The following is a 27,041-nucleotide window of genomic DNA, read 5'->3' as shown; positions in this document are numbered from 1 at the left end:
GCTTTTTCCTTTTTCCTCATGATGTCAGCCCTACTTGATTCTTATCGCTAAAGCGCTGCAGCCAAACGTTGGACTTACGCGCAAAACAGTCCATCAAATGCATCCCGACTGATGTAATTAAGCTCTGCGGCGTTGACGGACGTATAGCCCCGGAACACATATAGTCTCGTGGCGCACGCGCGCGCGCACGCGATTACCTAATGTTTTCTGAGAAATGTGTTACTAAATTTGTATTACTTGGAGGGGTTGCACTGAAAATCCACAGCTATTTCATATTATCTACGGGTCAACCTTTAGCCCAAACTTAAATAAAGTCTGTTTAGCTTTGTGAGTCAAACCAAATAAACCTAAATCAGATAAAACAATCATTTTGTGTCCTCTGGGTGTTGACAACCATCGGGCTGCAGATTAAAAGCACGTAGCCTCGAGACCGTAAACTTTGAGAACTTTCCACCAGGCCTTTTTTTAAAACGCCACAACGTGTAATTTTTTAGGCGGACAAGTTTATTCTCCATCCATCAAAGCTATTTAAAGTAAAGGAAAGCAAATCTTCGCTCCTCAACCTACAATCCTCAGCCACAGTTGAACCAATAGCAGGACGAAGGGGACCTCTGTAGCCAATGACAAAGTAGTGTGAGTGCGCACGCCTTTGGACGACGACGACGAGGACGAGGACGACCATGGACCGGAGTAGTGTCCTTTTCGGTGTTCCAAACTTTTAGCATTTAGTTTCCCCGCGGACAAAACGGTAAGTTCAATGCTTTTATATGGACCTAGCATCACATTTAGACATTCTTTAATGGCGACTTTTTCGGAGAGAAAACTCGGTTAAGGCTATTAATACTTAGGGTCGCTTCTCGTCGGTAAGCTAGTATCCACTCAGCTCCCTGTTTCAAAAATAAAAAAATAAACCTCACTTCAAACATTTTTTTTCTAGGTTACTGTTGTTCGTGAATGTCGTTCCGTTTGTTTTTCTCGCTTTAAGATGTTAGCGCAAGAATATCAAGTCTACTGACCCAGTTAGGCCCACATTCAACGTACGTTAACAAACGCAAAATCGGTACGTCGTCATTTCTCATTGTATTTTTAGGTCTTGTTATTGGTAAGCCTTCATATTACTGTTGAATGCTACATATAACTTCGGTGATTGTTTGCTACTGGTCTCAGATGTGTCCACTCTGTGTGTCACGCGTATTATGAATGAGCTTCACACGTCCATAAACATCTTCAGGTAGTCAAGACTACTTTTTGGACTGAAACGTGCAAAAATCAGGTTAAACCAGTCATCGCCTGGAGTCAGCCCACAACGCTCAGCTGTAATTCAAGTTTCATGACAGCCTTAATCGCCCCAGACTGAATATGACAATATTTTAACCATATTATATTATTTTTTACAGTTTTCCCCCAACTTCGATGACGATTTTTGTTGTCCTCCCTCTGTTTGCAGGAGTGAGGTTGGGGGAGTTGCTCTGAGAGTAATGGGGGAGATAGAGGGCTCATACCGGGTCCTGCAGACCCCTGGCACAAGGCTGGGAGCCCAGTTCAATGCTGGTATCAGCACTTTGGAGCCGGGCCAGAGCCTCAGTGGCAACATGATCAGCGGGAGCAAAAGCCAGGGGCGAGGACTAGAAATCCGTGTGCAGGGGTTGGACGACTCCCAGGAGTTCTTCGATATGGATGTAAGTGTCTCTTTAACTGTTGCACAGCCTCCTTGTGTCTCCTATATCCTCTTTTATTTACACCACCTATAAGTCTGCAGTTTGGTAAACAGCAGGCTATACCTTACCTTATAGTCCTGGGCTACCCTGCTTGCGTGTGGCTTGGATTGGTGACAGCTGCCACATGGCTTTGGTGCTGAAATCCCTTCCTCCTTAAGTCTTCTTATTCGATCAACTTAGTGTAACTCAGCAGGGCAGTTTTTTATATCTTGGCTGTGATTTCTGCTCAGTGTCCAAGTAGTAGTTGTAGTTTTTTGGGGGTTTTTTTTCCCCTGTTCCTTAGGGTGACCAACATAAGACCATCCAAGACTCAAGCTTGAATGTGTTCACATGCACCATTTGATTAACCAGAGTTAATGTGAAAGTCTGTGTCTTGTTGCATTGTTATGTACTTTGAATTATCAACCTGTGTATTCCTCAGTGCATTGTCTTAAAATGAGGATGCAAACATGGACAATTTACGGTGTGCCTAGCTAGGCTTGCTTTGATGAACTTTGCTTTTTAATAAACAGCACCATAATTTACATTTTCTACACTCTCTTTATCTGGGATGACTTGACTTTCTTTATTTGGCAGATAGAACGGGACTGACAAAAATGATCACAGCAACTAAAGCAAGTAAAACCATGATGTTAACACTGCCGTCCTATATTGAAATTTAGCTGTGCTGATCATTGGAAACACTTTTTATATCAGTTTTGAAATGACAGAGTAACATGCACTGCTAAATAAATACCCTGACATCTTTAAATTATGACAGTTTAACGTGAGGTAATCTATACCCAAGCTGTTGTTTTTTTTTTTTTTCATTGTAATTACTTTTTTAGAGGAGTTAATCTCTTTTAAAGATTGGCACTTGGTTTGAACAAACTTTTGGAGCCACACTGTTACAGTGCTTTCCCATGGTTACTTGCCAAGTTGCTGCAAGAGTCATTGAGAAGGCAAATAGGAAGCAATAAGGAAGTCGCAATATCAGAGCGAGTTTCCTGCCTTTTTTGTGGGCGAAAAATATCAAAGTGATCAAAGTAGAGTCTCCACAATGAATAAACAACCATTTTATTGAGCAGTTGATGGATGAGGTTTCATTTACAGTGTAATATAACTGGACCTTGCAGCTGCTAATTGTTTTAGAATAGGTCAGTGTATTTAACTTGTATAACTACTCTGTCCTAAATCCTTATGTAGCCACAACAATAATGGTTCTGGCAGATGTAGTTTGGGGGCACTGCTGAGACAAACGTTTCATAATCTTATGCACCATATGTTGTCTCAAAGTCTTAAGCTAATAGAATGCAACAGACAAAAGTTTTAATTTGAATGGAAGTGGGTCTGCACTACTCAATTGAGAGGGGGGAAAAAATTTCAAGACTTTTTTTTTTTTTTTTTTCACTTTTCGGATGATATTCAGCCCTGCGTATTGATACAACTTGAAATTGGCCCTGAGAGTTCAAAGGAAGCTCTGGACATGGTGTTGATAGGCGGCGTTAGCCAGAAATACATGGTTGCAAAAGGGGAATGACGGCAATCCTGTTGTCAAGCAGAATGTAGTTTGCCAAGAACAAGATGTCCTCTGAGAGGCTCTGTTGTTCACCACTGCCCAACATTGCTTAATATTTATGTTCATTCAGTCTGAGGAGTCGTGGGTCATTAGGAGAATAGTGTTTATGTCATATGTACAGAGTGGCTGCAGAGCTATACTGTACATTGGCTACACGACTGAGGTTTAATTTCCACTTGAAAAGAATTGCCAGTGTGCTGTATCATTCTTTGTTTTATTTTTATTTGACCAAAATGAGTTTAAATAAAAATGAATGAGGCAGCATACAGTTCCTACATTGGAACTGTATGCAAAAATAGATACAGAATAGCAGCATTGAATGTTTGAAATTGTTGTTGCCATCAAGCAACTGTCTCCCCTCATTGTGGAATTTTGGTTGCTCAGCTGCCGAAATATCTTACACATTTGTGTACAGTTTTCATCACCTGCTTCTCTTGTAGTCTCACTGCACTTAAAGTATTGAACCATACTCATGTCAAAAGATTTTGCTTTAGCTCTCTTATACACATGCAAGGCACACTTGCTCTTGTTTTCTCACGCTATTACTGTTTAAGTCTGTTAAGCTTTATAGATTTTATTTCCTGTGAAAATGGTAAACTGTGCAAACATATGATGTGATAGAACACGTGGATTTATGGCCATAAAAAGTCTTTATCCTGAAACTACAACAGACAAATCAGATCAGAGCACATGTGCTTTGATCTGTTAGCCTTGATCTGCTGCAGGTACCCAGCCTGGTCATCATCAGCAGACATTTGCTTGCATGGCTCTTATCCATAAGCCCCTCCCACAGCCAGCGCAGGAGAAAGCTCAGCCTTGTGGTTTCTGGACAGGGAGGCAGGGCTGGGAGGGCAGGGAAACACAGGCTTCTTTTATCCAGCACAGCGAACCCCTGGCCTTAACTTCCAGCTTGAAACTCGCCAAAAGGCTGAGGGTGGGATGTGGAACCTAGCTGTGTGAAAATGCAGTGCAGTCGGGGTATTGGTGGGAGGGAATCCGTGCAGGCTTTGCTTTAGTGCTAGCAAACAAGCACATAAATAGCAAGATTGACAACCAAGTGGGTTTGGAGGAGACAGAGGGGCAGCCTCTGGTGTTAAAAGAGCAGTTCAGAGGGAGCAGTCATGGCAGTACAAAGTTTGAGCTGGGATGGTGGGGGAAGGGACACACTCAGGAGTGAAGCACTGCTGAAAGTTTGGCCTAGGAATTTCAACCAGTGGCCTGTTGCAGAAATCACATTTTGTTTTTGTTAGAGCCGGATGATAAAGCTTGTGTAATTCAATGGTAATGTGTTGCCGCTGCTTTTATCTTTTACCTTTTCTTACAAAGATGAATGTTGGTGAGATGTGAACAGCATAGAAAACAAGACACAGTATTTGATAGTGGTTTTAGTCTTGTCGTGAGCATCTTGCAAGATTTTGAGATAAAGTAATTGTAGACTGGTGTAGTTTGGAACAGTACCAGAATTTGATTATCTGTGTAATGGATGGACCAGAACTGGGCATGTGTTTCATGTGCATGCTCAGAGAAGGAGTGCTCTTGGACTCTTCATTACAACCACTACAGCTGAGCACTCAGCTTTCATCTGTACAAAGCACTCACACTATCCCACCGTGCACTGAAGTAGCTTAACAATCTAGTGGCTGCGCCTAGAAGGACTTGTTAAACATCTCAAACTATCCCTTGCCTTGCACATAACATTTCTCTCCTGTTGTGTTTTTTTTTTTTTTTTTTTTTTTTTTTTAAATCTCTGCATCCGTGAGTGCGCGAAAGTCCGCTAGGGTCCCAGTGATGTAAATTTCGTCATCAGAGGGTGATGTGAGGCTATGTGCAGACGTCTGTGTGCCCACCAATTTGTTGAGTCCGTGTGGCCACTACACTGCAAGTGCACCTACTGCACACGGTCCGCACCAAGCGGACTCAAAGTGGACTAAACAGTAGTATAATAAGAACTACACGTCCGTGGTGTCCACAAGGGAGTATAATTGAGGGTTAACACTCACTAAGGTATCACCTATCAAGATTTTTTTCTGTGTTTTGAAACCGAAGCTGAGGTTCGAAAGTATCTGGGCCACACAGGTGACCTGAGCAGAAGGCAAACTAAAACACCTGATCCCGATTAACATTATGTAGTATTTATCTGCCAACAAACTTTCTCGCCAACTGTCCACAGGTGTGTCCCAAAGCCAGGTAGTGAAGAGAAATCAGCACGAATTATGTAAATGAAAGTTTCCATTTAGATCAAAGAAGTAATCACAGAACCTGTTGAACTTTGAAATGTCTACTCACAGACTTGTGAAAGTGGCCGCTGGTGTGCAGAGCTTTAAAATGTATGTCAGCAGGAAATCTCCTGGTGGCAAAGCCTAAACAATGTATATCCCACTGTGCCAAATACAAGCCCCAACACATCCCTGCTGTCAGTAGGAGGTTCTGCTAGAGCCCACTGCCATTCACTGGAGGCTGGGTAGGATCAACTGCTGTTTGGTAAACCATGCTTAACCTGTCATGCAAGGTTACACCCAAGTCCTGAATTTGAATTAAGCTGGATGATATTTGGGTTACACCTGTGTTTTTGTCTGTTTTCTTCTTCATTCTCTGTGCATGAGAAAGGCAGTCCTCCCACATAGCTGGCTGCTTTTCAAACTCAGTTCTCCTGTGTCTGCCACACACAGACAGACAGACAAACCCACACACACACACACACACACACACACACACACACACACAGAGACACACACACACAGGGGAAGATTCGCCTCCCAGAGAACATCTGTTTGTCATAATCCCTGCTGCATTGGGTGCTTGATTGGGTGACCTGCTGACCTGCCTTAATGTTGGAGCTCAGAGATGAGACTGTGGTCCATACCACAAGTTGGGTGTGATCAAATGGAATGGGATTTCACTGTCACATCACATGCTTTGATGTGTCATCCTGCTGATCTGTGACACATTTATTTGCACGTCAAATGAATTTAGATAAGATGGGCTTTGGAGTGTTGACCAAATAAAGTACCTGAATATTGTTTTTAAAATAATGTCTAGTAGTAATTGACAATATTTTTTGGAATGACTGTTTGTGCTTTCATAAAATATATGTATACCTCCCAAAAATTGAGAAATGATCATTAGTGAATTGATTTGTGATGTGATGACTAAACCAGAAGGATTCACATCTTACTTTGCTGGAACTCACCTTTCTTTGATGCAACATGTGGGGCTGCTACAAACAGTTACTTTCAATATCAATTTATCAGTGGAATTTTTTAGTTTTTATAATTTATTAATCTTTTAGTCTATAAAATATCAGAATTGTCAAAAATGCTCATCACTAATTCCCAGAGTCGAAGGTACGTTGCTTGTGTTGTTTGACCAATAGGCCAAAACTCAAAGGTATTCCTTTTACAACCATGTAAAAGCAGCAAATCCTCAGCGGGACCGAGCAAATACTTGCCATTTCTGTTTTTAAACATTAATAATATCTCAAATTGTTGCTGATTTATTTTCTTTTGTTTGACCAATTGATTAATCAGAAAATCATTCCAACACTAGTAACCTTTTATGATAAGGAATCGTTAATTTATTGATCTAAATTCAAGTTTGGCTCATTTCCTTTGTCACGAGGAATGATTTCCCCTTCTTCTCACTTTTTGTTACTGTTGTTGAATTCAGAGAGGCCAAGCATTTTATAAGAGAAGTTATACTTGCAGTGTTATAACTGTGCACACAGTGAACACATGAACTGATTGCGCACACACAGACAACTCAACTAAGTCAGCAGTAAAAGGAATTAATTTGAAGGGAAATAATCTTCACAGGTGTGTACTGTGTTGAAATTCCACGTAGAAATTATGCCGGGTGCTTTTTGTGCATTAATACAGGAGGTGGTGAGGGTGATTTGCAGTAGCGTATCTTGTCCTTTTGGCTAGTTTTGCGGGAGCAATTAGATCTCTGACATCCCTCCCTCTCAGATTGTGGAAGATAAAGCTGAATGTCCCAGAGGAGGGTTTTAGTCTCCCTGGGGACTACAGTGCTGTGAATGCAGTTTTAAATTCCTGCAGAGGGTTAATGAGTAACACAAAGGAGGGGCTTCTGAAAGCACACCAGTCAACACAGAGTAGTTTGTTCACGACTACTACACTAAGGCAAAAATCACTTAACAGTTTCATCTAATCTGCCATCGGTTTCTGGTTTCTTGTCAAACCAATTGCTGTAATTCACAGCTTGGTAAAATAACATTTTATACATACACATTAAATGTAAATCCCATGTCTTAGTAGTGATTATGCTGATTATATCTATTTTACATTGCAGTTTATCTTGAATCTTAAATGCTGTTTACCCTGAATTTACACTGAATTACAACTGACAGAGGTGAACATTGTAAACCTTAAAGTGGAAAATTAGAAGAAAGGGGTTATTGTGTGAAGATTTTGTCTTTACTGACAGGAACAAAGCACTTCAGACATTGGTTCCATCTGCTTAGAGATGAGAATATGATTACATTGCCTGTTTGTTGAATCGGCATTGACTGGACCCCACTGAAAGAGCCAAACGAAGACAGAATCCCTCCAAATGTTCCTTACATTTGGCCACTGATGCATTTTGAATAGATACTGATGCTGTCTGAATAGTGTGCTTGGCCTGCACTCAAAGACATCCCGCACAAAGTATTTTAACACGCCAGTTTTTGTTCGCTGGCTGAGATCAGCTGTTATCAGACACTGTAAATGCATGGAAAAAGGGGCATTTTACAACAGATTCCTAAATTTATGGATGCTGTGTCAGTAGGTTTCACCTGCAATTTATAGATTTTGTGAATGCAGAACATATGATTGTATCAAAGTAATGAAAAGCCTAACTCCTGTAAATCTCGCGGTGCTCTCTGAGTTGTAATGCTTTACTTTAGTCAATGCAAATCAGTTCTTTTTATAAGGCTTTTAAAAATACTATTTTACATTATAACCAGATGTTTCAGGCTATAATTTTCCCAAAAAGTCACAGGCTAGGATTCCAAACCTCAAGTGCAGTGTGTTCTTAGTACATAGTAATTAGTTCTTCATTTAGTGAAAACAAATCCCAGAGAGTTGAGAAGGTAAACTTCGGCAGATTTCCCTCTTGTGACTTTGTTGCACTTTCTTCAGCACCAGATAACAGTTAATGTTATGTAGGACACATTTTTGCAGTTTATTTGCCCATCCAAGTCAAGGAGACTATTAGAATCGATAGATGGAACATACACGGCCATAAAACACACAATAAGGTGGATCATTTACAGATGCCAAATGTCTGCACCATACAGACTGTGTTTATTCAGTGCTCACTTTAAAAACGAGCATGGCCTTCCTCACCTTGGCCTAAGTAAAAATTTGTTTTTGATAGTTATCTCTGTTAATCACCTATAGTATGTTGTTTGTCACTTATATTGATCTTCAAACTTTTTTCTCAAAACAATGCCATTTCTCATACCATTGAGACTGTAAGATGTATCATCACTGCTGTTGTGTGATCTTTGGTTTGATATAGTCATGAAAATAATTCCTTCTTCTCTGTTGTTTTTTCTTCCAGCCAAAAGCTCTTGGACAGGCCCTCCTGTCTGAGGTTTTCCACAGAGGCAACCTCATAGAGAGTGATTACTTTGGCCTGGAGTTTCAGAATATGCAGATGAACTGGGTATGTACACAAGCAACTGTGTCTTTTGTTTCCTGTTTGAAACAGACACATTGAATATCCAGGAATTGACATGCAAACTGATAATATGTGTCTGTTAAGTTTTGACCAGCAAAGGTCAAAGTTTGCTGACAGCAAGACTTGAGTCGGGAAACAAGATCAACTTTTAAGTCATTCCTCAGCCACCCAGTTGCTCTTCTGTAACTTCCTGAAACACAAACAGTGAGGTAGTATTGCTTTCACTGGATTGAGCAGTATATAATCTAGGAATATTTTTAACTTGTCTGGCACAAGTGTCCAAATACAAATGTCAGACTTTCCATTGTTTTATTCTTCCAGAAACATAAGTGGAATTCAAGACCACCTGGAAATTTTTTGTAACGCAGGAGATATATGAAACGCGTATCTTCTTCAAAGAGAATGGAGCTGGTGTTAGTTTTGACACAGTTAAAACCATTCTGCATATATACAGCACGTTTGTTGCTCGGCAGTTTGGTTTTTAAGTTAGATTCTTCCATTAACAGACTGACTATATTGCTATATACTCACCAGTACAGGGCATTTGGACCTGATGCTAATGTAAGTTTGGAGGGATAAATGACTGACTGACGTTTAAAATAAACATCAACTATTTCCACGTTTATTCGGCCATAGTTTTATTTAAAAAAAACAAAAAACAATCCCATTAGACAGCATAGTAGCATTGAAACGATTAGTCGATTAATTGACAACTGTTTGAGTCATTTTTCAATCAAAAATACCAAACAATCCTTTAAGTCTCTCAGTTTTGGAGATTTGCAGCTTTTTTTGAAGTGATAGCAATTTCAGTATCTTTGGTAGACAATTAATTTGAAAGTCAATTTGACCCCAATTTTCACCCCAACCTCTTCTCAAATTTCCTTTGCTTTTTTTCAACAAACAGCCAAAAACTGAAATATATTCAGTGATTTATAAAGTAAGGCAAGAAGAAGCAGAAAATCATCAGATTTGAGAAGCTGGAACCAGCAAATGTTTGGGATTTTTGAATGAAAAAATTACTTAAATGATTGATCAATAATCAAAATAATTGCCGAATAATTTTCTTTTGATTGACAAATCAATTAATCAGCTGTTTGTTTTTGCCCTTGTTTACTAACGAAATGGACTACTATCTATACTTTTTCTTCATTTAAGTAAATATCAGCAGATACCAATTTCTCAATATACTGTATCTGTCTGGATCTAGCACATTCTTCCCATTCCTCCATTCCTCAATCAGGCCCAGATGTAATAGGGCAGGCAGGCTCTTAGAGTGATGTTTTGGAGCCAATTTTTACCCACAACATTTTGGAAAAACATTGCCACATCACTCTACTGTCATCCAGACACTGACACAATGTAAAAACTCTGTGTTGTAAGGGAGTCATTGAAGATAACCCTGACACCACCCTTTCAAATTCTGTTCTCATAATATTGTGAAGATGATGCTGTTTCTTTCTCTTTAGGTTTGGCTGGAACCCACAAAACCCATTGTTAAACAAGTCAGAAGTAAGTGAGCTCAAATATTAGCTCAAGTTCCATTTAATGAAAATGTCTGTGTGCTGATCATGTGTTTTTCAATGTTTTTCAGGACCACCAAATACCCTGTTTAGATTGTCAGTGAAATTCTTTCCTCCAGACCCCGGTCAGCTGCAGGAGGAGTACACGAGGTCAGTGACTGTAATTTCCTACTGGATATTACATTTATCTCATGCCTGTGTAGAAGGTCTTAGAAACTAAACTTTTTTTTTCTTTCTTTCTTTACAGAATTTTTTTTTATTTTCACAAGCTCACGATTATGGTTTTCAGGGAATTAATAGTAATTGTCCTGCCAAAAATGTTTTTGACTTTTTTTTTTATGCTTAGCTGCAGTCAGTGAGGAATGCATGCATGCATGTATCAATGCATGTATTTATTTTGTTTTAACAACAAACTCAAGGAATCACACTAAAATTTCAATGCAGGCTTTTCACTTATTTAAAATCTCGCCTTGTGTGTTTAAATAATTAAATATTTTATTCTAGGAGTTATTTTTAAAGTGCTGTTACAGGACATTTAACTTTTCTAAAGGTACTTAAATTAATCCATAATAAGCTTGGTTTGTGCTTGTTTACTTCTTATAAAAATAAAATGGACACTAAGCCCCTGTGTTTTGTTTTTGGTTTTTTTACAGGTACTTATTCTCCCTGCAGATGAAAAGAGATCTGATGGAGGGCAGGTTGATCTGCACAGAAAATACCGGAGCCCTGCTGGCCTCTCACCTTGTCCAGTGTATGTTTACAATGTTTTTTTTTTTTAACTACAATATTTGTTTGTTCTCTAATAAAAATTTTATCTATGTTTGTTTGATTGGACAACGCGTCGTACATATAATGTATCAGATTAAGATGATTTCTCTTAATGTAGTTGCATTTCAACGTTAAACTTTAAGAATTTGCAACAGATGTAGTAACATTAAAGTGGTTTTGACTAGGCAGCTTTGTTTTAGTTCCAACAAACACTCACCCTGAGAGACAAAAACAGGGAAACGCATGCAAAAAAATTCCAGGTTCCTGCAGTTATTTTTCTCTGCTAAAGGTAGTGTAGAGTAATATTCAACCCTAATTTAAGCATCTCAAATTATTCGGTGACATTATTCCAGTGTCATAGAACTTTAAAATTACTTGTTATAAAACTCTGTCAAAACTAGCGTGTACACAGTCAGTCAATGGACCTCTCTTAATAGATGTTTACGTTGATGTACAAAGAAAAACTAATGTTCCCTTCCTCCTCCGTGAACCACAGCGGAGATTGGCGACTATGACGATGTAGCAGACAGAGACTTCCTGAGGATGAACAAGCTGTTGCCTTACCAAGAGAAGGTGGAAGAGAGAATCATGGAGCTCCACCGCAAGCACCTGTGAGTTGCTCCTCCTTGTCTGTACTGCACCTTGTTTCATGTTGAGTTGTGTGTTGTTCTCTTCATATTTCTACACTGCCTTTTCAGTCTTCCTCTCAGCTACCTGGTTGTGCCAGTTTTGTTGCTGCTGCATCTTTTCTTCCCTGCACTCTTAATATTTGAATGTGACCACCAAAAATGGGTGTTAAACAGTGTCTGTTGCAATGTAGACCAGTTTTTATCAAGCAGGAGTGAGCAGTCTTTCCCTTACCTCAGTAACAAAGTCAAAGTCAGCACCTCTTCCAGCTGCTTCAAACAGTTATAATGATCCCATCAAGCACATATTTACTGTGTCTCATCCTGACCACAGAATACATAAGTTATGTGCCAGGCTGTCAGCACTTTTTTCTGCTGCTGACTGCACACTCATGCTCAACTCTATTGTGCGCAGGTCATCATAAGTTATTCATTGCGTTATTTTAAGTGGCATAGTAAGATAAAAAGAAAACAGAGTAAAATACTTAAGTATATAAGTATCGAAGCAAAAATATATTTACAGATTTTTTTAAAATTACTTTCAGAAGTACTGGAGAAAGTAGTGCAAAAACCACTTTGCTAGAGAAACAAGAGTACTGTAACTGTGATTCATTACTTTCTACTCCTGACAACATTTTAAGCCTGTTTTAAACCAGTTTACTGTGATGTTGACACAGCACGGCTGAGGACAGGGACTGTCACGGTCTGACCTCGGACCTAGGCAGGGCCAAATTATTGTGGTTTAGTGCATTTACTTCTTGCTGTAATAATTTCGTGGAAATACAAATGATTGCAGCATAATTACAGTACCACTAAGGAAATACAACATTAGTGAGAAGCAAAATCAGTTTTTGTAAATATTTTGTTTTCAAGGTATCACTTGCTTTTATTAAATGCATCCATACCTCTGTACCTCTTCAGTCTTGCTGGTTGTTATTGTCTTTGCTGTTGAAGCAACAGTCCACTCAGTGAGCTTGAATATTGACTCACTCAGTGTTCATATTTGTTTTGATGGTTTGGAGCATACCAGAATTTAATGCCACTCTTTACTGAGAATTTTCAGCAAGATGTCGAATGAACCATCAATTTTGAGTCTACACATTGCCGCCTCCAACCTTTCGGATCATCTCAAATTCAAAATTACGTCACACAACGGGTATCACATGAATCGTGATTTTTGGAATTTGTGAGCAGTGATCGCATTGCCTGTGCCCCTTGCACGTGGATTTCAAAACAAATGTTCAGTGTTAACTATGATTAGGTAACTTAACTGAGACAATTGCGTACTCTTGCTAAACAACTATAATGAGGGGCTCACTGCACCTTTGCCACCACCAGCCCTCCCTGTTAGCACAGTACTACGCTATGGCTAATAGGGGCTCTTTTCAAACCAGTGTATTAGGTGGCTCTAAAGACCTTTGCTAATCTCTTCCTTTGGTTGCCAGAGTGGAAGCACAAGTGGCAAGTTCCCTGGCCTAATCCCCTTCTCTGGCCGGTCTATTAGCCATAAGGCCAGTGGGGCAGGGGAGGGCCAGGGGAGGGCCTTAAGGAGATTTCACTGCTTAACGGATGAACAAAATTAGAATGTGGTGATGATTGGATGGATATGTCTTCTAACATGCTGTTTGGTTGTAATCACATGGTTTTAGATAATGCCTATCAAATCCTCAAAGTTATAAGGGATTTAAGGTCACACTACTTGGCATACAAGTCATGATACAATCTTACTTTGTTCAGATTGTATGTGTTAAATCAAAAAGAAAATTGCATAATCGCCACTAGGGTACATGCAATTGGCTCCACAAGCCTGATATGTTGCAAAGTGCATCATCAAAATGTACTCATGGAGATATAAAGGCTCAGCCTGTTGATGGAGTGTTAATTCAATTGAACTACTTGATAAAGTGTTGGCAAGGTCTTCATTAAGTATTTAAATAAAAAGTTCTGTGGTTTAACTTAATTTATGGTATCTGTCGATTTTTATAAAAGACAGTTAGATATATTTGTATTAGAAGAAGTGTAGTTGTACTGTATATGGCAAGTACATAAAATGTGATGATTGTGATGGTCATCCAGTGTTCTTTAGGCACTATGAGAAAGGTAACAAGTATTTATGTGCCTCATATCATATTCAAAAAAAGTTGATACATAATGAATCAACAATTTTTGTTACTGACTTGATGTTGCTGTTAAAATTTAGTTCAGTGTCTGTGATTACACAAAGATTTCTGAATTTTTGTTTTTGTGAGGTTAAGATGAGCAGTGAGTCTTCGCTTTTCAGTTTTGTCTTTACTTAACTGAAAGAATCTACCACATTTTCTGTTTTTGAAACCAGTCTTGAACCAATGTTGGACGGTGTCTAGGTTTATAATGTGTATTATTATTATTTATTATTATTATTATTATTATTATTATTATTATTATTATTATTATTATTATTATTATTATTATATAGTCAGTCCTGTCAACGATGATCCAATAAGCCGGGTCTGAAATTTTGCACGAATCAGGAGATCAAACACAAAACCTTATATGAGCTGCCTGTGTACTATAAGAACAGCTTGAAGAGGACATGTTGTTACTCATGAGTGTTGATGGGTTTGTTACATTATCTACTCTAGGGGCCAGACTCCAGCTGAATCAGATTTCCAGATCCTTGAGATTGCCCGTAAACTGGAGATGTATGGCGTCCGTTTCCACCCAGCAGCTGACCGTGAAGGCACCAAGATCAATCTGGCTGTTGCTCATATGGGCCTTCAGGTTTTTCAGGTGATTTCTGCTGGCATACCAGCTGTCTTTTTTTGAACCTGACCTTCAGTCCGTAACAATGTTGCTAAAGATTATTTCTTTCTTTTTAACTTTTTTTTTTTTTTTCTCCCAGGGCAACACAAAAATAAATACCTTCAATTGGTCCAAGATTCGCAAACTGAGCTTCAAAAGAAAACGGTTCCTGATCAAGCTCCACCTAGAGGCTCATGTACGTATTAATCAAAATATTAGCGTCCTTGTTTAGCGAATTATTGCCAGAGTTGGATGTTTATTTTATCTGTACGTCTCAGATTCCGCATCCACTGTGAAGAAGACCAGCTTATTGTGTTTGTGTGTGTGTGTTCATTCTCTTTCTTTTTAATCTTTGTTTTTAGGGGCCCCATCAGGACACTCTGGAGTTTATGATGGCCAGTCGAGACCAATGTAAGATCTTTTGGAAGATCTGTGTGGAATATCACTCATTTTTCCGTTTGTTTGACCAACCCCAACCCAAAACCAAAGCTATCCTCTTCACTAGAGGCTCTTCCTTCAGATACAGGTATTACCTACTGACATAAAAACAAAGGCATACAGTTTGTGGTTTAAATTATTGGTACCCCTGAAATGTTAAGTACAAAGTTTATTTTGTCTTCAGAAATAAATGCAAATTAACCAATTTTGTTTAATCTGAATATTTAATGAAATGTCAAAAGTTAGTGTACAACAACAACAACAAAAAATGCATTCATCTAGAGAAATAAAAAATACAGGCATAAAATGTTTGCTTGATGCAATTATTGGCAGCCTTTTGATGAATTTAAAATAGTTCTTCAAACAAAATAAAAAAACAAATAAAACTAACCTGTACTTAACTTTCAGTGTGCACATGACCTGAATTAACCAATGAAAGATCGTTTTACTGCATGAAAAGGGGCTGATTGTTTCCAGTTTCTTTTTCACACTGGTAAAGACAAGAGCTGTCTCAGAGCATCAGACATAGTATTACCAAAAAAAAGGAACAGTTCCAAAAGGCTAGGAGGCAAACGCCAAAGATCTTCATGTTATCAAGAAGTTTCACAGTCATAAAACTGTTAAGATGATTCCAGGATGTGGTGCTAAGAAGAAAACTCAATGAGCAAAGTCTGCGATGGTTGAGGTGGATTGTGGACAAAACAAACACACAGGACATCTAAAGAGCTTCAGGCTGACCTGGAGCGATCTGGAGGGGTGTTTTCAGCCCCTGCCATGAGCCGAACACTAAACCCAGTAGGGCTCAATGGGCGAAGGCCAAGGTGGACATCACTATAGAGAGAAAGGTACAAAAAGGCCAGACTAATGTTTGCCAAAACTTTCATCGATAAGCCACAGTCTTTATGGGTCAATGTTCTATGGAACGGTGAAACCAAAGTAGAGCACTTTGGCAATGCAGTGCATCAGTTCTGTTTATAGGCGACGAAGCCCATAAGCAAAGAACACTCTACCTAGAGTAAAACATGGTGGAGGTTCTTTCATGCCGTGGGTCTGCTTTGCAGCCTTCGGTACTGGAGGCACTGAATGTTTGAAAGGAATGATGAAATCAGAAGATTCCTGAGGCATTTTAGAGCAAAATGTGTTACCAAGTGTCAGAAAAGTAGGTTTGAGGCAAAGGTCAGCAGGAAAGGGACCCAAAGCAAAAAAGAATGATTGAAAAGGAAAAGATGGACTGTTTTAAACTGGCCAGCAATGAGTCCTGACCTAAATCCCATGAAAACCTTTGGTATCTGCCCTGCAAAAAGGACTCCTGGAAAACTAAGAAATTGAATGCCTAGCAATGGAAGAGGGGCAGAAACTACCAGCAAACAGGTGCAAGAAGCTTCTAGAGGCAGTCGTTGTCGCTATAGGTTCTACAGTGTATTAGTGAACGCTGCCTGTCTCTGTGGAACATATTGTGTTTGTATTTTTTCACTGTTATGAAAGTTTGGGTATTTTCTTTTTTTTTGTTGAGTAACCTTGGACATTTTATTAAAAATATTTTGATTACACAAAATTTAATTTGCCGCTATTTCTGAGGATATTCTAAATTCTGTACTTAAAATTCAGGGGTGCCAATAATTTCAACCAGGACAGTATGTCATATTTAATTCTTGTTTATAGGAACCCGGTGGCTTCTTATACAATGAAGCATAAATGTTTGAGTGGTTTAATTATACAGTGTTTTAATTGAAAACTGTTTGTCAGTGGAAGGACCCAGAAGCAACTTGTGGAGTACGTCAGGGAAAACGGAGCAAAGAGAACGCCATACCAGAGGTGTGTGTTTCCATATATATTATATATACTGTTTATCGGAAAGACAAGTTGTTTGCCTTTCTTATTCTTCTAAGCACTGACTGGGAAATGTTTCCACAATGAATTTATCATCATCGTTCTGACATGAAGTTCTTTCTTGTTCAGGAGGAACAGTAAAATACGAATGTCTGCTCGCTCCCTAGCAACAGATGTGCCAAAACAGGTCAGTGGGGCCACAAGGCTGATGAATTTTTGCAACAAATAAAACTAAAACTTTCTAAATAGTGTACTTTAATGAATAAACTAATACAATTCTCTTCTCTTTTATTACTTTCCACTTTCTTTTTTCTCCCTTGCTCTGTTTATTTTTTTCCTTGTCCTCTGTGTTGCATTGTTTCAGAGCTTGTCATTCAATGACAGTCTCAGAGCCCCAGGCTCCCCTTCTTCTGCTACAGTGTCCTTTCACCCAGCGCACATCTCTAATGTCCTACCACGAACAGAACTCCAACCTCAGCCCCAGTCTTTGCCCACACAGAGCCATTCTCCAGCATCTCCCCAGCAGCATCAGTACCAGCACCAGCAGCAGCAGCAGCTTCAGTCCCCTCTGCAAGCTACCAGACCCACCGGCCCACCAGAGGAAGAATCTGTCAAGGCTGCTTCCCCATCCCACTACGCTTTTCAAGGTGCCCCTAGCAATCAGGCAGCAGGACACTGCAGCCCCTTGTTTGTGTGTGTAGAGAGTGGCACTTCCAAATCGCAGCCTTCCAAAAATGGCAATGAGGATAATGAGCTTGGTGGGAGAAGGGGGCCCGGGTGCTCGCTGGGAGGGGGTGGAGGGAAGAGGAAGGGGGTTCTAACACCTGAGGCTTTTGAGGCAGAGCTTTTGCGTACCAAACAGAATTCCGTCTTCACAATGTCCAACTCACCTCTGCATGTCACTGAGGAGTTCATAGATGACGATCCCACTGAAATTTCTTTTTATGGTGGGGGGGCTGAGGCCTACTCTTATGGGCTTGATGATAAAGTGGATCAGTTTCATGATGCGGAGGAATCTGACCTCATCAAAAATAGGATCTTTAGTGTGGGCATTGAGGATCTGAATGGTAATGCCAATCCCTTCCCTGACAGCAGTGTTGGTCATTCTGAGACCAGCTCCTTGGTGAATAACCGCTCTGAGTGCAGTTCCCTGGACAACCTGGGACTGAGCTCTGCAGGTGAGTCCATGTCGGTGGGCTATGGAGGCCCCGACTCTTCCTCACTTCGCCTGCCAGGCTCTGACATCCAGTCAGAGGCCAGCTCAATGTTCAACTTCCCAGCGTACTCTGTGCGCTCCGAGAGCAGCTCTGCTGTGCAGTTCAGTGACCTGGTAGAACAGCTCGAGCAGCTCAGCTACCCACCCACAGCCACTGAGGGTTCTGGGAACGGCAGCTCAGATTCAGACTCTGACTGGGGCTCTGACAGCATCCTTCCCCCTGAGCAGAACCTATTTTACAGTAATCCCCTGACAGGGAGCGGTGGTATAGAGGGTTTCCTTCTTCATTGCCACAACCTGCAGGCCCTGGCGCTTGCAGACACCTCTGGATCCCCTCATATTAAAATGTAATGTCCATACAGCACTTGAGGCCTCAGTCCAGGGCTGTCAAAATGATAGAAAAATCCCTTTTGTCACCTTGTAATTAATAATAGTAAGTAGTAGCAGCTACATGCTTTCATTTTTAATTCCCTATTCCAAGAAGTGGAGGGAAACATCCTCTGTTCCATGCATTGTTTTTTTGCGGCAGCACTATAGTTTTTTTTTTTTTTATCAGTCATTTGACTTTGTGTCTTTAGTACCCCTGTAATGGTCAGGTTGTGGTGCTTTTTTTTTTTTTAAATCACTCCTGTCTTCTCATGAAACTCGGCTTATGAAGTTATGGCCTCTATTTTCATGAGATTTTTGAAAAACAGTCTTTCTTTGTCTTTTTTCGGATGTCTTATCAATAGCATTCAGCCTATTTAGAAATAATGTTGATTAGGTATTTGGGGTATATTCCTGAAGCATTTCAGAAAATGCAAAACATTTTGTACTTTTACTTTGGAAACTTTATATCTAAAATACTTTTTTTTTTTTTTTTTTTTTTTTTTTTTTTTTAACATCCTTTAAAACACTAATTAACAAGTTACCATAGGAATGTCTTGTTATATTTGCCTCCCACTTTCTGAATACATAGCAATTTAACTCAGGAGGTGAGAAAAATAATGCTCAGCATTCATCCTTTAATTTGATCATTGGCATTGTGCTTTCAGTTTAGTGAAACTCAGATATAGCTAATTAAAGGAAATTAGTAAGTAATGTAGAGTTTTTATGATTTCTAACCATGTTTGAGCTATAACTTGACCAATAAATAGGATATCACATTTTTTAAGCTTGATTTACAAAATACTTGTCCAATACTCAATTATTTTATTGTTATTACTGTTAATATAATCATCATCTGGCTTTTGAATCTCTTATCTTAGTTAGTCCATCTTGTGAAGTGTAGAGTTTTCCAGTAGTAATCATTAATCTGTCTCTGATGTCTGTAAACTCAGGGTAAAAATGAAACCAGTAGTTGTCCAGGTTCAGTGATCTTTACAGGCCTCCTGTATTTAAAAATAACAAGACATGCCACGGAGCCCCACTTTTCATTTGCACTTGTGTGCCTCACTGACATCTGCTGGCTGAAGTATTTGGAGGATTTTCACATCAGACTAGTCCACAGCACGTAGTAGTTGAAGGATAGAGGAAATATTTCACCCATTAACATTTTTGCTTCATGTTTAGTTAAGTTGAAGAATGTAATCAGTGTACTAATGAGCCATTAAGCACACTGTTAACACCACTTTCTACAAAATGAATGTATCATCTTGCGTTTATGTAAACAATGTATAATAGTGTTTGGTACAGTAGCACTTCCTAATTATTAGAAGTTAGAATGTGGAGCATCTAGATGTAGCGTTTTTCAACATTTGAAACTATCAAAGTTTGTAACTTCCAGGAGACCTTTTTAGAATCGTAGCTATTGTAGGGTTTAAATTGTACCAGCGGTGTGTGGTAAAGGTTGACGTTGCCTGGTCTCGTCTGGCATGTGGCCTTTAGCATGATTTCAGGGTTTTAGCATTAGCTGTCCTCAGGATACCAACAAGATGGTATTCTGTTTGTTGGAAGGAAACGGGGGTCTTTTGCACATTAGCTATAATTTTTGTCAGTACTTTTATATTAGTTGTATTTTTTAATGTTATTTTTAAGTTATGTGGTCAGGTACTAATATACTAGCATGCGCAAAGCTTTTTTTAATCAGTTTTGTCCACCCTCCAGGCTTCAGAGATCTGTTGTGTCTGGTCTTGTCAAGCCTGACATGAAAATTTTTTTTTTTTTTTCATTTTTACTGTGCCATAGAACATGAAAAGCTAGTACTGTGTTCATATCAAACTAATAAGTAGCATTTTGCTAGTTCATTATTGTAACTTCCTCCTCAAAACAGTCTTGACTGACGAGTCCAATTCTTAATTTCCTTACGTTGGAGTTCACTTTAATCTGCCAGAAGGCAGATTTCACTTGACTTTGTGCAAAGTTTGCTTTTCCTTTACATGTTACAGAGTCTTGTTTGGTTAGCAGCACTTGCACCGCAGTGCCTTAAAGCACTTACTTTCATTCTTTTCATGCAATATGCTTTTATCTCAGGTGTACGATCCTGTTTACTTTTTAACAGGTTTGGGATGTTTCCGGCAAACACCTATGTGGGAAAGGGGCGAACTAAATCAAGAGTTTTCCTCTTTGATAAATACTCACCTGTTCTCATTGTCATTTTGAAGGATGGCAAATAGCCATTGTTTTGTTTTTCCTTTATAAAAACAAAAAGTTAAATAGAGAATCATAATTTCAGAAGTGTTTCTTACAGTCTCTCTACAGTCACAAGTGTGGACATTTGTTTCTGTGTCACCTTGGAGAGTGCGGAACATGATTTGATTTCACATGCCGTCAGTTACAGTAAACCATATAGAGTTCTGATGAAGGGGTTTATCTTGATGGCTTTTTTTCTTTTACATTTTTGCCTTGGTTCCTTGTCTGCCATGTCATACTTCCCACATCTCAATTTAAGATTTAATTAATGACGGGCTGACATTTATAACCAGCTAAGCTAACTGCACTTAGGCATCAAGTAATCATCACTTAATTCTGAACTTGTATATTTACTAATTATAAACAACTTGTACTTAATGTTTGTATGTTTTACTCTCAAGAATAAAGTAATCACTTTTGGGTACCATGAATGTCAGACTTAAAATTCTTTTTGAGATGCAGACTGAAATCATGTAAGCAATGCTGATTTAATTCTTTCAACTGCTTTAACAGAAAGCCCTGTGGTGGTACACATTCTTTTGATGGCCGAAATGAAAGATTGTGCATAGTTCAGGAAAAACTTTACCTTGCCCTCTGTCTAAACTCTCTCTCTCTATAAGGTCTAAACTCTTATAGCAATGCTGGAGGAGTAAGAATCACTTGAGGTTTTGGGGGTTATACTATAACACCAGACTGAAGATATTGTGTATAGGTGTGCTGTTTTATCCTCATCATTTTTTTGTTCAGATTATTTGAAAACTAAAAAACTGCTGGACCAGCTTGTGGGACCCCCCCACCAAACTTAAACGCTGGGGTCAAGGTAGCAACATGCTCCAAATTGTCTGTGTTGATTCATTAGTGCCGCACACTTTAGCCAGTCAAGTGTATCACGTGTCCTTCTAGAGAAGTCGAAGTTAATTATCCTGTTAGGATGGAGTGGTCTTCAGTGTAACAACAACATTTGAAATAGAAGCCTGTGTTGTTTTCAACAAGTCAATACATACACAGTCGCGTTCTTTTATATTTGAGGCAACAGGCTGATATGCTGTTGGGGGTTGGGTTGAACTCATATACAAGATTCATCCACCTAATTCCAGCTGAGCTTGCGTGTTCCCTGTTTGGACAGGCTTTGTGCCAAGTCATTCCACAGCGAACCCCTGTCCTCCTGCTGTGGAGCCTGACGTCCACCCTCTTCTCCTCTCGTGGCATTCCCTGTGGGGCACTTCAGATAAACTATAAACAACTATTTGCCCTCCAGACAAGCCACATTCCTGATAAGTCTTTGTGTCAGCAATTATTTCCGGGTCGAGGGCAGACTTTTTTTTCTTTTTCTTTTTTTTTTTTTTACTCTTGGCCTTCCCCATTCCTTTTTTTCTCTCTCTTTTTTTCTCTAATAGAAGAACAGCTGTGGTGACCCTGTGACTCAGAAAAGAGGACAGCCTAGCGTTTCCTCTGCTTGTCTTGTCTCCCCATTTGTTGTGTAGCAAAGCTCACAGGCAGAACAAAAGCAGCAGAGCCAGTTCTCTGAAATGGAATCGGGCTTGTATAAGTTGGTAATGAATCATTTGTCCTTCTTGTAGAGGGCTCTGAAAACAATGACGGGGGAAAAATGTGGGAGCCATTACTTGCCGTCTCCCCTTTCGTTTGCGGCCAGTGTGTGTGATGAACCATTCCACTTGTTTTTCTTAAAATGTGCAGAACTTTAGCATTGTTTTTCTCTGAGATGAAATAAGATAATTGTGGATAAACAGGTTAGGTGAAGAGGAAGCGTACTGTTATATATTGATTGCAATGTATTCAATTACTGTTACAAATGTGATATTGTACTATGTTCCACTTTGTGTTGAGGGCATGACTTTGACTTAAACTCCACCCATTTCAAAAGAACATGTTTAGCCTGCCTTGCAGAGTCCTTTTAACCCTTGTGATTCTTTTATTTTTCAACTACCCAGACCTTTACTCTACAATCTCATTTTAGAAGGCAGTTTATTTGATTTAAAAGACTCACTCATTTCATAGCGTTTTTAATTTCTGTTGTCCCTCTTCCACAGATTCGGTTGTGGGCAGCCCTCAGCTCTCACCCTTCAGCTCCAAGGGTCCCCTCTGCCTGTCGCCCTCCTTCCAGATGTCAACCCTCAGCCTGCCAGGCCAGGCCCCGTCGCCCCTGCAAAGCCCCATCCTGAGTGAGGTGGGCAGCAATGCCAGGCTAGAGGAGGAGGAGGAGGGCAGGAGGAAGGTACACTGCTTGCATGCCACCCTTCCACCCCCTGCCTCACAAACCACCTTTAAAGAGTAGAAATCACAGACTTCACCTGCCTTGCAATTTGTAATGGGATGGGATTTTCTAACTTTTTGTTCAGATAATGGAGGGAAAGTAAGTTTACCTTAGAAAAATGTTTGTTTTCTCATGACGGGAGTGTTGTCCGTCACTCAATTTTGAAACTTGTGTCCCTTTTCTCCTTTAGCGATATCCTACTGACAAGGCCTACTTCATTGCCAAAGAGATTCTGACCACAGAGCGAACGTACCTAAAAGACCTTGAGGTCATCACTGTGGTGAGTTGTCTTTTTTTTTTTTAAATTTCTGTTTGTTTAGATTTACCAAGATGATGTATAAATAATGTGGTCATTGGAAAGAAAATGTAGGTTGACTGTAGATCCTTTTTTGAAACAGTATGCATCAAAAGATAACAATAAAAACAGTAAAAAAATATATATATATATTGTAATACAGACATAAGTAATTAAAAGTAGAAAGAAACAATGGAAGCATGAAACTTTTTTTGGTAGAACCAGACCCTTTGAGTGTACTTTAAGGATATTCAGTTAACTACATAGAAATTTGCATTAAACACATACATACAAGATTCCACTTTCTCACACTTTCATACAGATATTGTAAATATCTAGTTTTACTTTAAATATTTAGTTTAATATCACATAAGACAAAGAAAAGCAGCAAGTCCTGACAATGGAGATGCTGGAGAAATGACTTAAACAATTCATCACTAATCAAGAAACCTGCTGATTAGTTTTCTGAAGATCGTCTAATCAATTAATCAACTAATCGTTTCAGCTCTAATTATACATACCAGTTTGTTTATTAGGAAAATATGTATCAATATTGTCCCTCTGCTGCACCCAGTGGTTCCGCAGCGCTGTGATCAAAGAAAACGCCATGCCCGAAGGCCTGATGACCCTCCTCTTCTCCAACATCGACCCCATCTATGAGTTCCACCGAGGCTTCCTCAAGGAGTTAGACCAGAGGCTGGCTCTCTGGTAGGTCCTCCTTCAGTGTTTTTCTCTGTGATAAGATGTATGGAAGCTCCCGATGAAATGGTAATGAAGACAAAACTGTCTGTTGCTTCAGGGAGGGACGCTCTAATGCTCACGTCAAAGGCGACTACCAGAGGATTGGTGATGTGATGCTGAGGAACATGTGCGCTCTCAAGGTGATTTGCTAGCTCTTAAATTGACATCACTATCGTCTGTACATGTCTGACAGACAGTTTGTCATGTATTTCACGTCCGTCTTATTCAGGAGTTCACCAGCTACCTACAGAAGCACGATGAGGTTTTGACGGAGTTGGAGAAAGCCACCAAGAGACTGAAGAAGCTGGAGACGGTCTACAAAGAGTTTGAGCTGCAGAAGGTCTGCTACCTGCCCCTCAATACATTCCTGCTCAAGCCCATCCAGCGCCTCATGCACTACAAACTCATCCTGGAGAGACTGTGCAAGCATTACTCCCCTGCACACCGGGATCATGACGACTGCAAGGGTGAGTTCTCCTCAGATTAAAGTCTTCGACCTGTTGTTATTAGTAATATGACACCAGCTTACGTTTTCTTAAATATCCAGCCGAAATCAAAAAAATTAAGTGAAATGCTAATAAACAAATTATTCAGTAATGCCAGGATCAGACTGCGCGATAGTTTGTTCTTTTGAGATGGTCGCTGTGTCTGATTTGGTGCTTGGTAGAATGATCAGTTCTTGCAGTCACCTTGCCAAGAGACATGACAGACTCCACATTCAACAACTCATAGCTTGCGGTCTTTCACGACTTGTGTGACAAGCTGTTAAAGTAAACGTTCATTTATCAGGATGACGTAAGGCGTCCCCAATGCTGTGTCAGTTGCCTTTTCTTTTTTTTCTTTTTCTTTTCTCTCTCAGAATTGTCAAAATGGACAGAATGAGTTTTGAAAAACTCTTCTCTCTTAGATATGTTATCACTATAGCCAGTTGGCAATAAGACAGAGATGCGACTATACTGGATTGTAATCATTTTTGTTTCTATACAGAGGCTCTGAAGGAAGTGGCGGAGATTGCCACTCAGCTGCAGAGTAGTCTGATCCGGCTGGAGAATTTCCAGAAGCTGACAGAGCTGCAGAGGGACTTGATTGGTATAGAGAACTTGACAGCACCAGGCAGGGTGAGTGCAATGACAGAGAGCAGAAGGTAGGGGGTACTGCGAAACGGGATAAAAAGTGTCATATACTGTATCTAACAAGCTTCCTCTGTTTTTAGGAGTTCATACGAGAAGGGTGTCTGTACAAGCTCACCAAGAAAGGGCTGCAGCAAAGAATGTTTTTCCTGGTTAGTACAAAACAACAGCTACTACTGTAACTCGAGTTTAAGATTCAGCAGTTGCAAACAACGGCACTTGAAAATATCTCTTAATGTTTCCGTTGTCTTTTACAGTTCTCAGACATGCTCCTCTACACGAGTAAAGGCGTTACAGCAACCAACCAGTTCAAAGTGCATGGCCAGCTGCCCCTTCATGGCATGATAGTGAGTACACAAACTCTAGGTCAGCTCCTCTAGATTTGTCCCCCGTTAACCTGCATCAGCCCTGTAAAGATCCCACTATGACTCTGGCGACTCTATCGGACGACTGCTAAAACCTGATGATGAGATGTGCAGGTTAGGATGTCAGCACCCTAGGATTTCCCGTATGAGCTGATCAGTGTGGCAGTAACTTGAGAAGGGACGGCCTGGGTCTCCTAACTTTGCGTGTCTGTGCTTTACTCCTGGCTGCAGCTCATAGTGCTGGATGCACCGGTAAGTCCTCTGAGCTCTGCCAGCTTGGAAGCCCGAACCCTACCCTTCTTCCCCCATGCTTGTGTAGACAGATCACCAAAACGCAGACCTAGCAGATTACTCAAGACTCACAATCCTCTCAGTCCTTGCAGCTATTTGTAGTTGTTTATCAGCCCAAAATAAAACATGGACATCTGAAATGATAAAATGGTGATGTTTCCTCTTGCGTGTGTTCCGGACTTAAATATGGATACTGATAAGAGGCTGAATGAAAAGAAGGACACGAATTTAACTCTGAATGTATAAATGCTCCAGTAGAGGCTGTTTGGCAGGTCTCTCTATGACTTGAGACTTTCTGACTCAGTTTCCCTTTTGTCAGTTCCTAATCTTAAACCACTACAAACAAAGTTTTTTCAGATCACCATTAGAAGACAACAACTGTTTCCTCCATCTGACTAAATTTCTCTGGTTTTCCATTTTGTCTGTAGGTTGAGGAAAGTGAAAACGAGTGGTCAGTCCCCCACTGCTTCACCATCTACTCTGCTCAGAGAACCATTGTCGTGGCTGCCAGGTGAGAGTTTTACATTAGATTGTAAGTTAAACTAGATCGCACTCAGTTACATGAGAGAAGTGTTGCTTTAACACATGTACAGAGATCAGTTACTTCTGTGTAAATGTTTGGAGAGCATTTCTAGTGTTTGCTAATGATTGAGTAATAGGAGCGTGTAAATAAAAAAAAAAAGTTGTTGAATGTAGAAAGTAATTAAAACAATTAAGGTCATCTTATGAAGCAAAAACTGCGTTAAATTTGATTTAAAAATAACTAGGAAGAATGTGTTTGGCACGTAAAGAATAACAATACTTTTTTAGCAAAATTTGATAGAACTCTCCAAATTCCTTACCTAGAAGATAATTCAAGTTTATAATAACTTGGGTCCAACTTTAGCCCCATGAGAGAAACACAGCCACCTTCATCACTTTAAAAAAAAAAAAAAAAGGTCTGACGTGGAAAAGACGTGAGCACTCAGACTTTCTTGCTCCAGTTTTGACCTTATTGACTTAGTGTAGTTGAGCACACACAGTTTTCCTCTGCGATGCAGGCTTCATTTCAGGTGCACACACTTTAGGTTTTTACCTCCAAATAAAGAGGTTTAGATCATCTGGATAAATCATCTGACTGATCATCTGACTGCAGAGGAAATTATGGCCAAAACTACAAATAAAGACCCAGGTGGCAATAAACTGGAATTGTCCTTT

The 27,041-nt window shown here is 39.8% G+C and overlaps 1 protein-coding gene across 2 annotated transcripts in view; it reads left to right on the top strand.

Moving 5' to 3' along the window:
- The first annotated feature begins 259 nt into the window (after positions 1-259).
- farp2 (FERM, RhoGEF and pleckstrin domain protein 2) overlaps positions 260-27,041 on the top strand; it is a 31,822-nt gene continuing 5,040 nt past the window's right edge. Inside the window, exons 1-22 of one of the 2 annotated variants that reach the window (XM_040128241.1) lie at positions 260-748; positions 1,448-1,679; positions 8,839-8,943; positions 10,425-10,467; positions 10,550-10,628; positions 11,132-11,229; positions 11,743-11,857; positions 14,494-14,641; positions 14,754-14,849; positions 15,016-15,179; positions 16,838-16,906; positions 17,051-17,108; positions 17,286-17,568; positions 22,799-22,983; positions 23,213-23,302; positions 23,892-24,025; positions 24,117-24,198; positions 24,288-24,525; positions 25,046-25,176; positions 25,272-25,340; positions 25,446-25,535; positions 26,273-26,355. In XM_040128241.1, coding sequence (XP_039984175.1) covers positions 1,479-1,679; positions 8,839-8,943; positions 10,425-10,467; positions 10,550-10,628; positions 11,132-11,229; positions 11,743-11,857; positions 14,494-14,641; positions 14,754-14,849; positions 15,016-15,179; positions 16,838-16,906; positions 17,051-17,108; positions 17,286-17,568; positions 22,799-22,983; positions 23,213-23,302; positions 23,892-24,025; positions 24,117-24,198; positions 24,288-24,525; positions 25,046-25,176; positions 25,272-25,340; positions 25,446-25,535; positions 26,273-26,355 — 2,561 coding nt within the window. In that variant the 5' untranslated portion in view covers positions 260-748; positions 1,448-1,478. The remainder of the gene's footprint in view (positions 749-1,447; positions 1,680-8,838; positions 8,944-10,424; positions 10,468-10,549; positions 10,629-11,131; positions 11,230-11,742; positions 11,858-14,493; positions 14,642-14,753; positions 14,850-15,015; positions 15,180-16,837; positions 16,907-17,050; positions 17,109-17,285; positions 17,569-22,798; positions 22,984-23,212; positions 23,303-23,891; positions 24,026-24,116; positions 24,199-24,287; positions 24,526-25,045; positions 25,177-25,271; positions 25,341-25,445; positions 25,536-26,272; positions 26,356-27,041) is intronic. The other variant, XM_040128240.1, reaches the window with a different exon arrangement.

Source organism: Xiphias gladius, chromosome 6 (genome assembly GCF_016859285.1).
Source record: "Xiphias gladius isolate SHS-SW01 ecotype Sanya breed wild chromosome 6, ASM1685928v1, whole genome shotgun sequence".
Lineage (NCBI taxonomy): Eukaryota > Metazoa > Chordata > Actinopteri > Istiophoriformes > Xiphiidae > Xiphias > Xiphias gladius.
The sequence above is the reverse complement of the archived record's forward strand: the minus strand, read 5'-3'. Positions and strand labels throughout refer to the sequence as shown.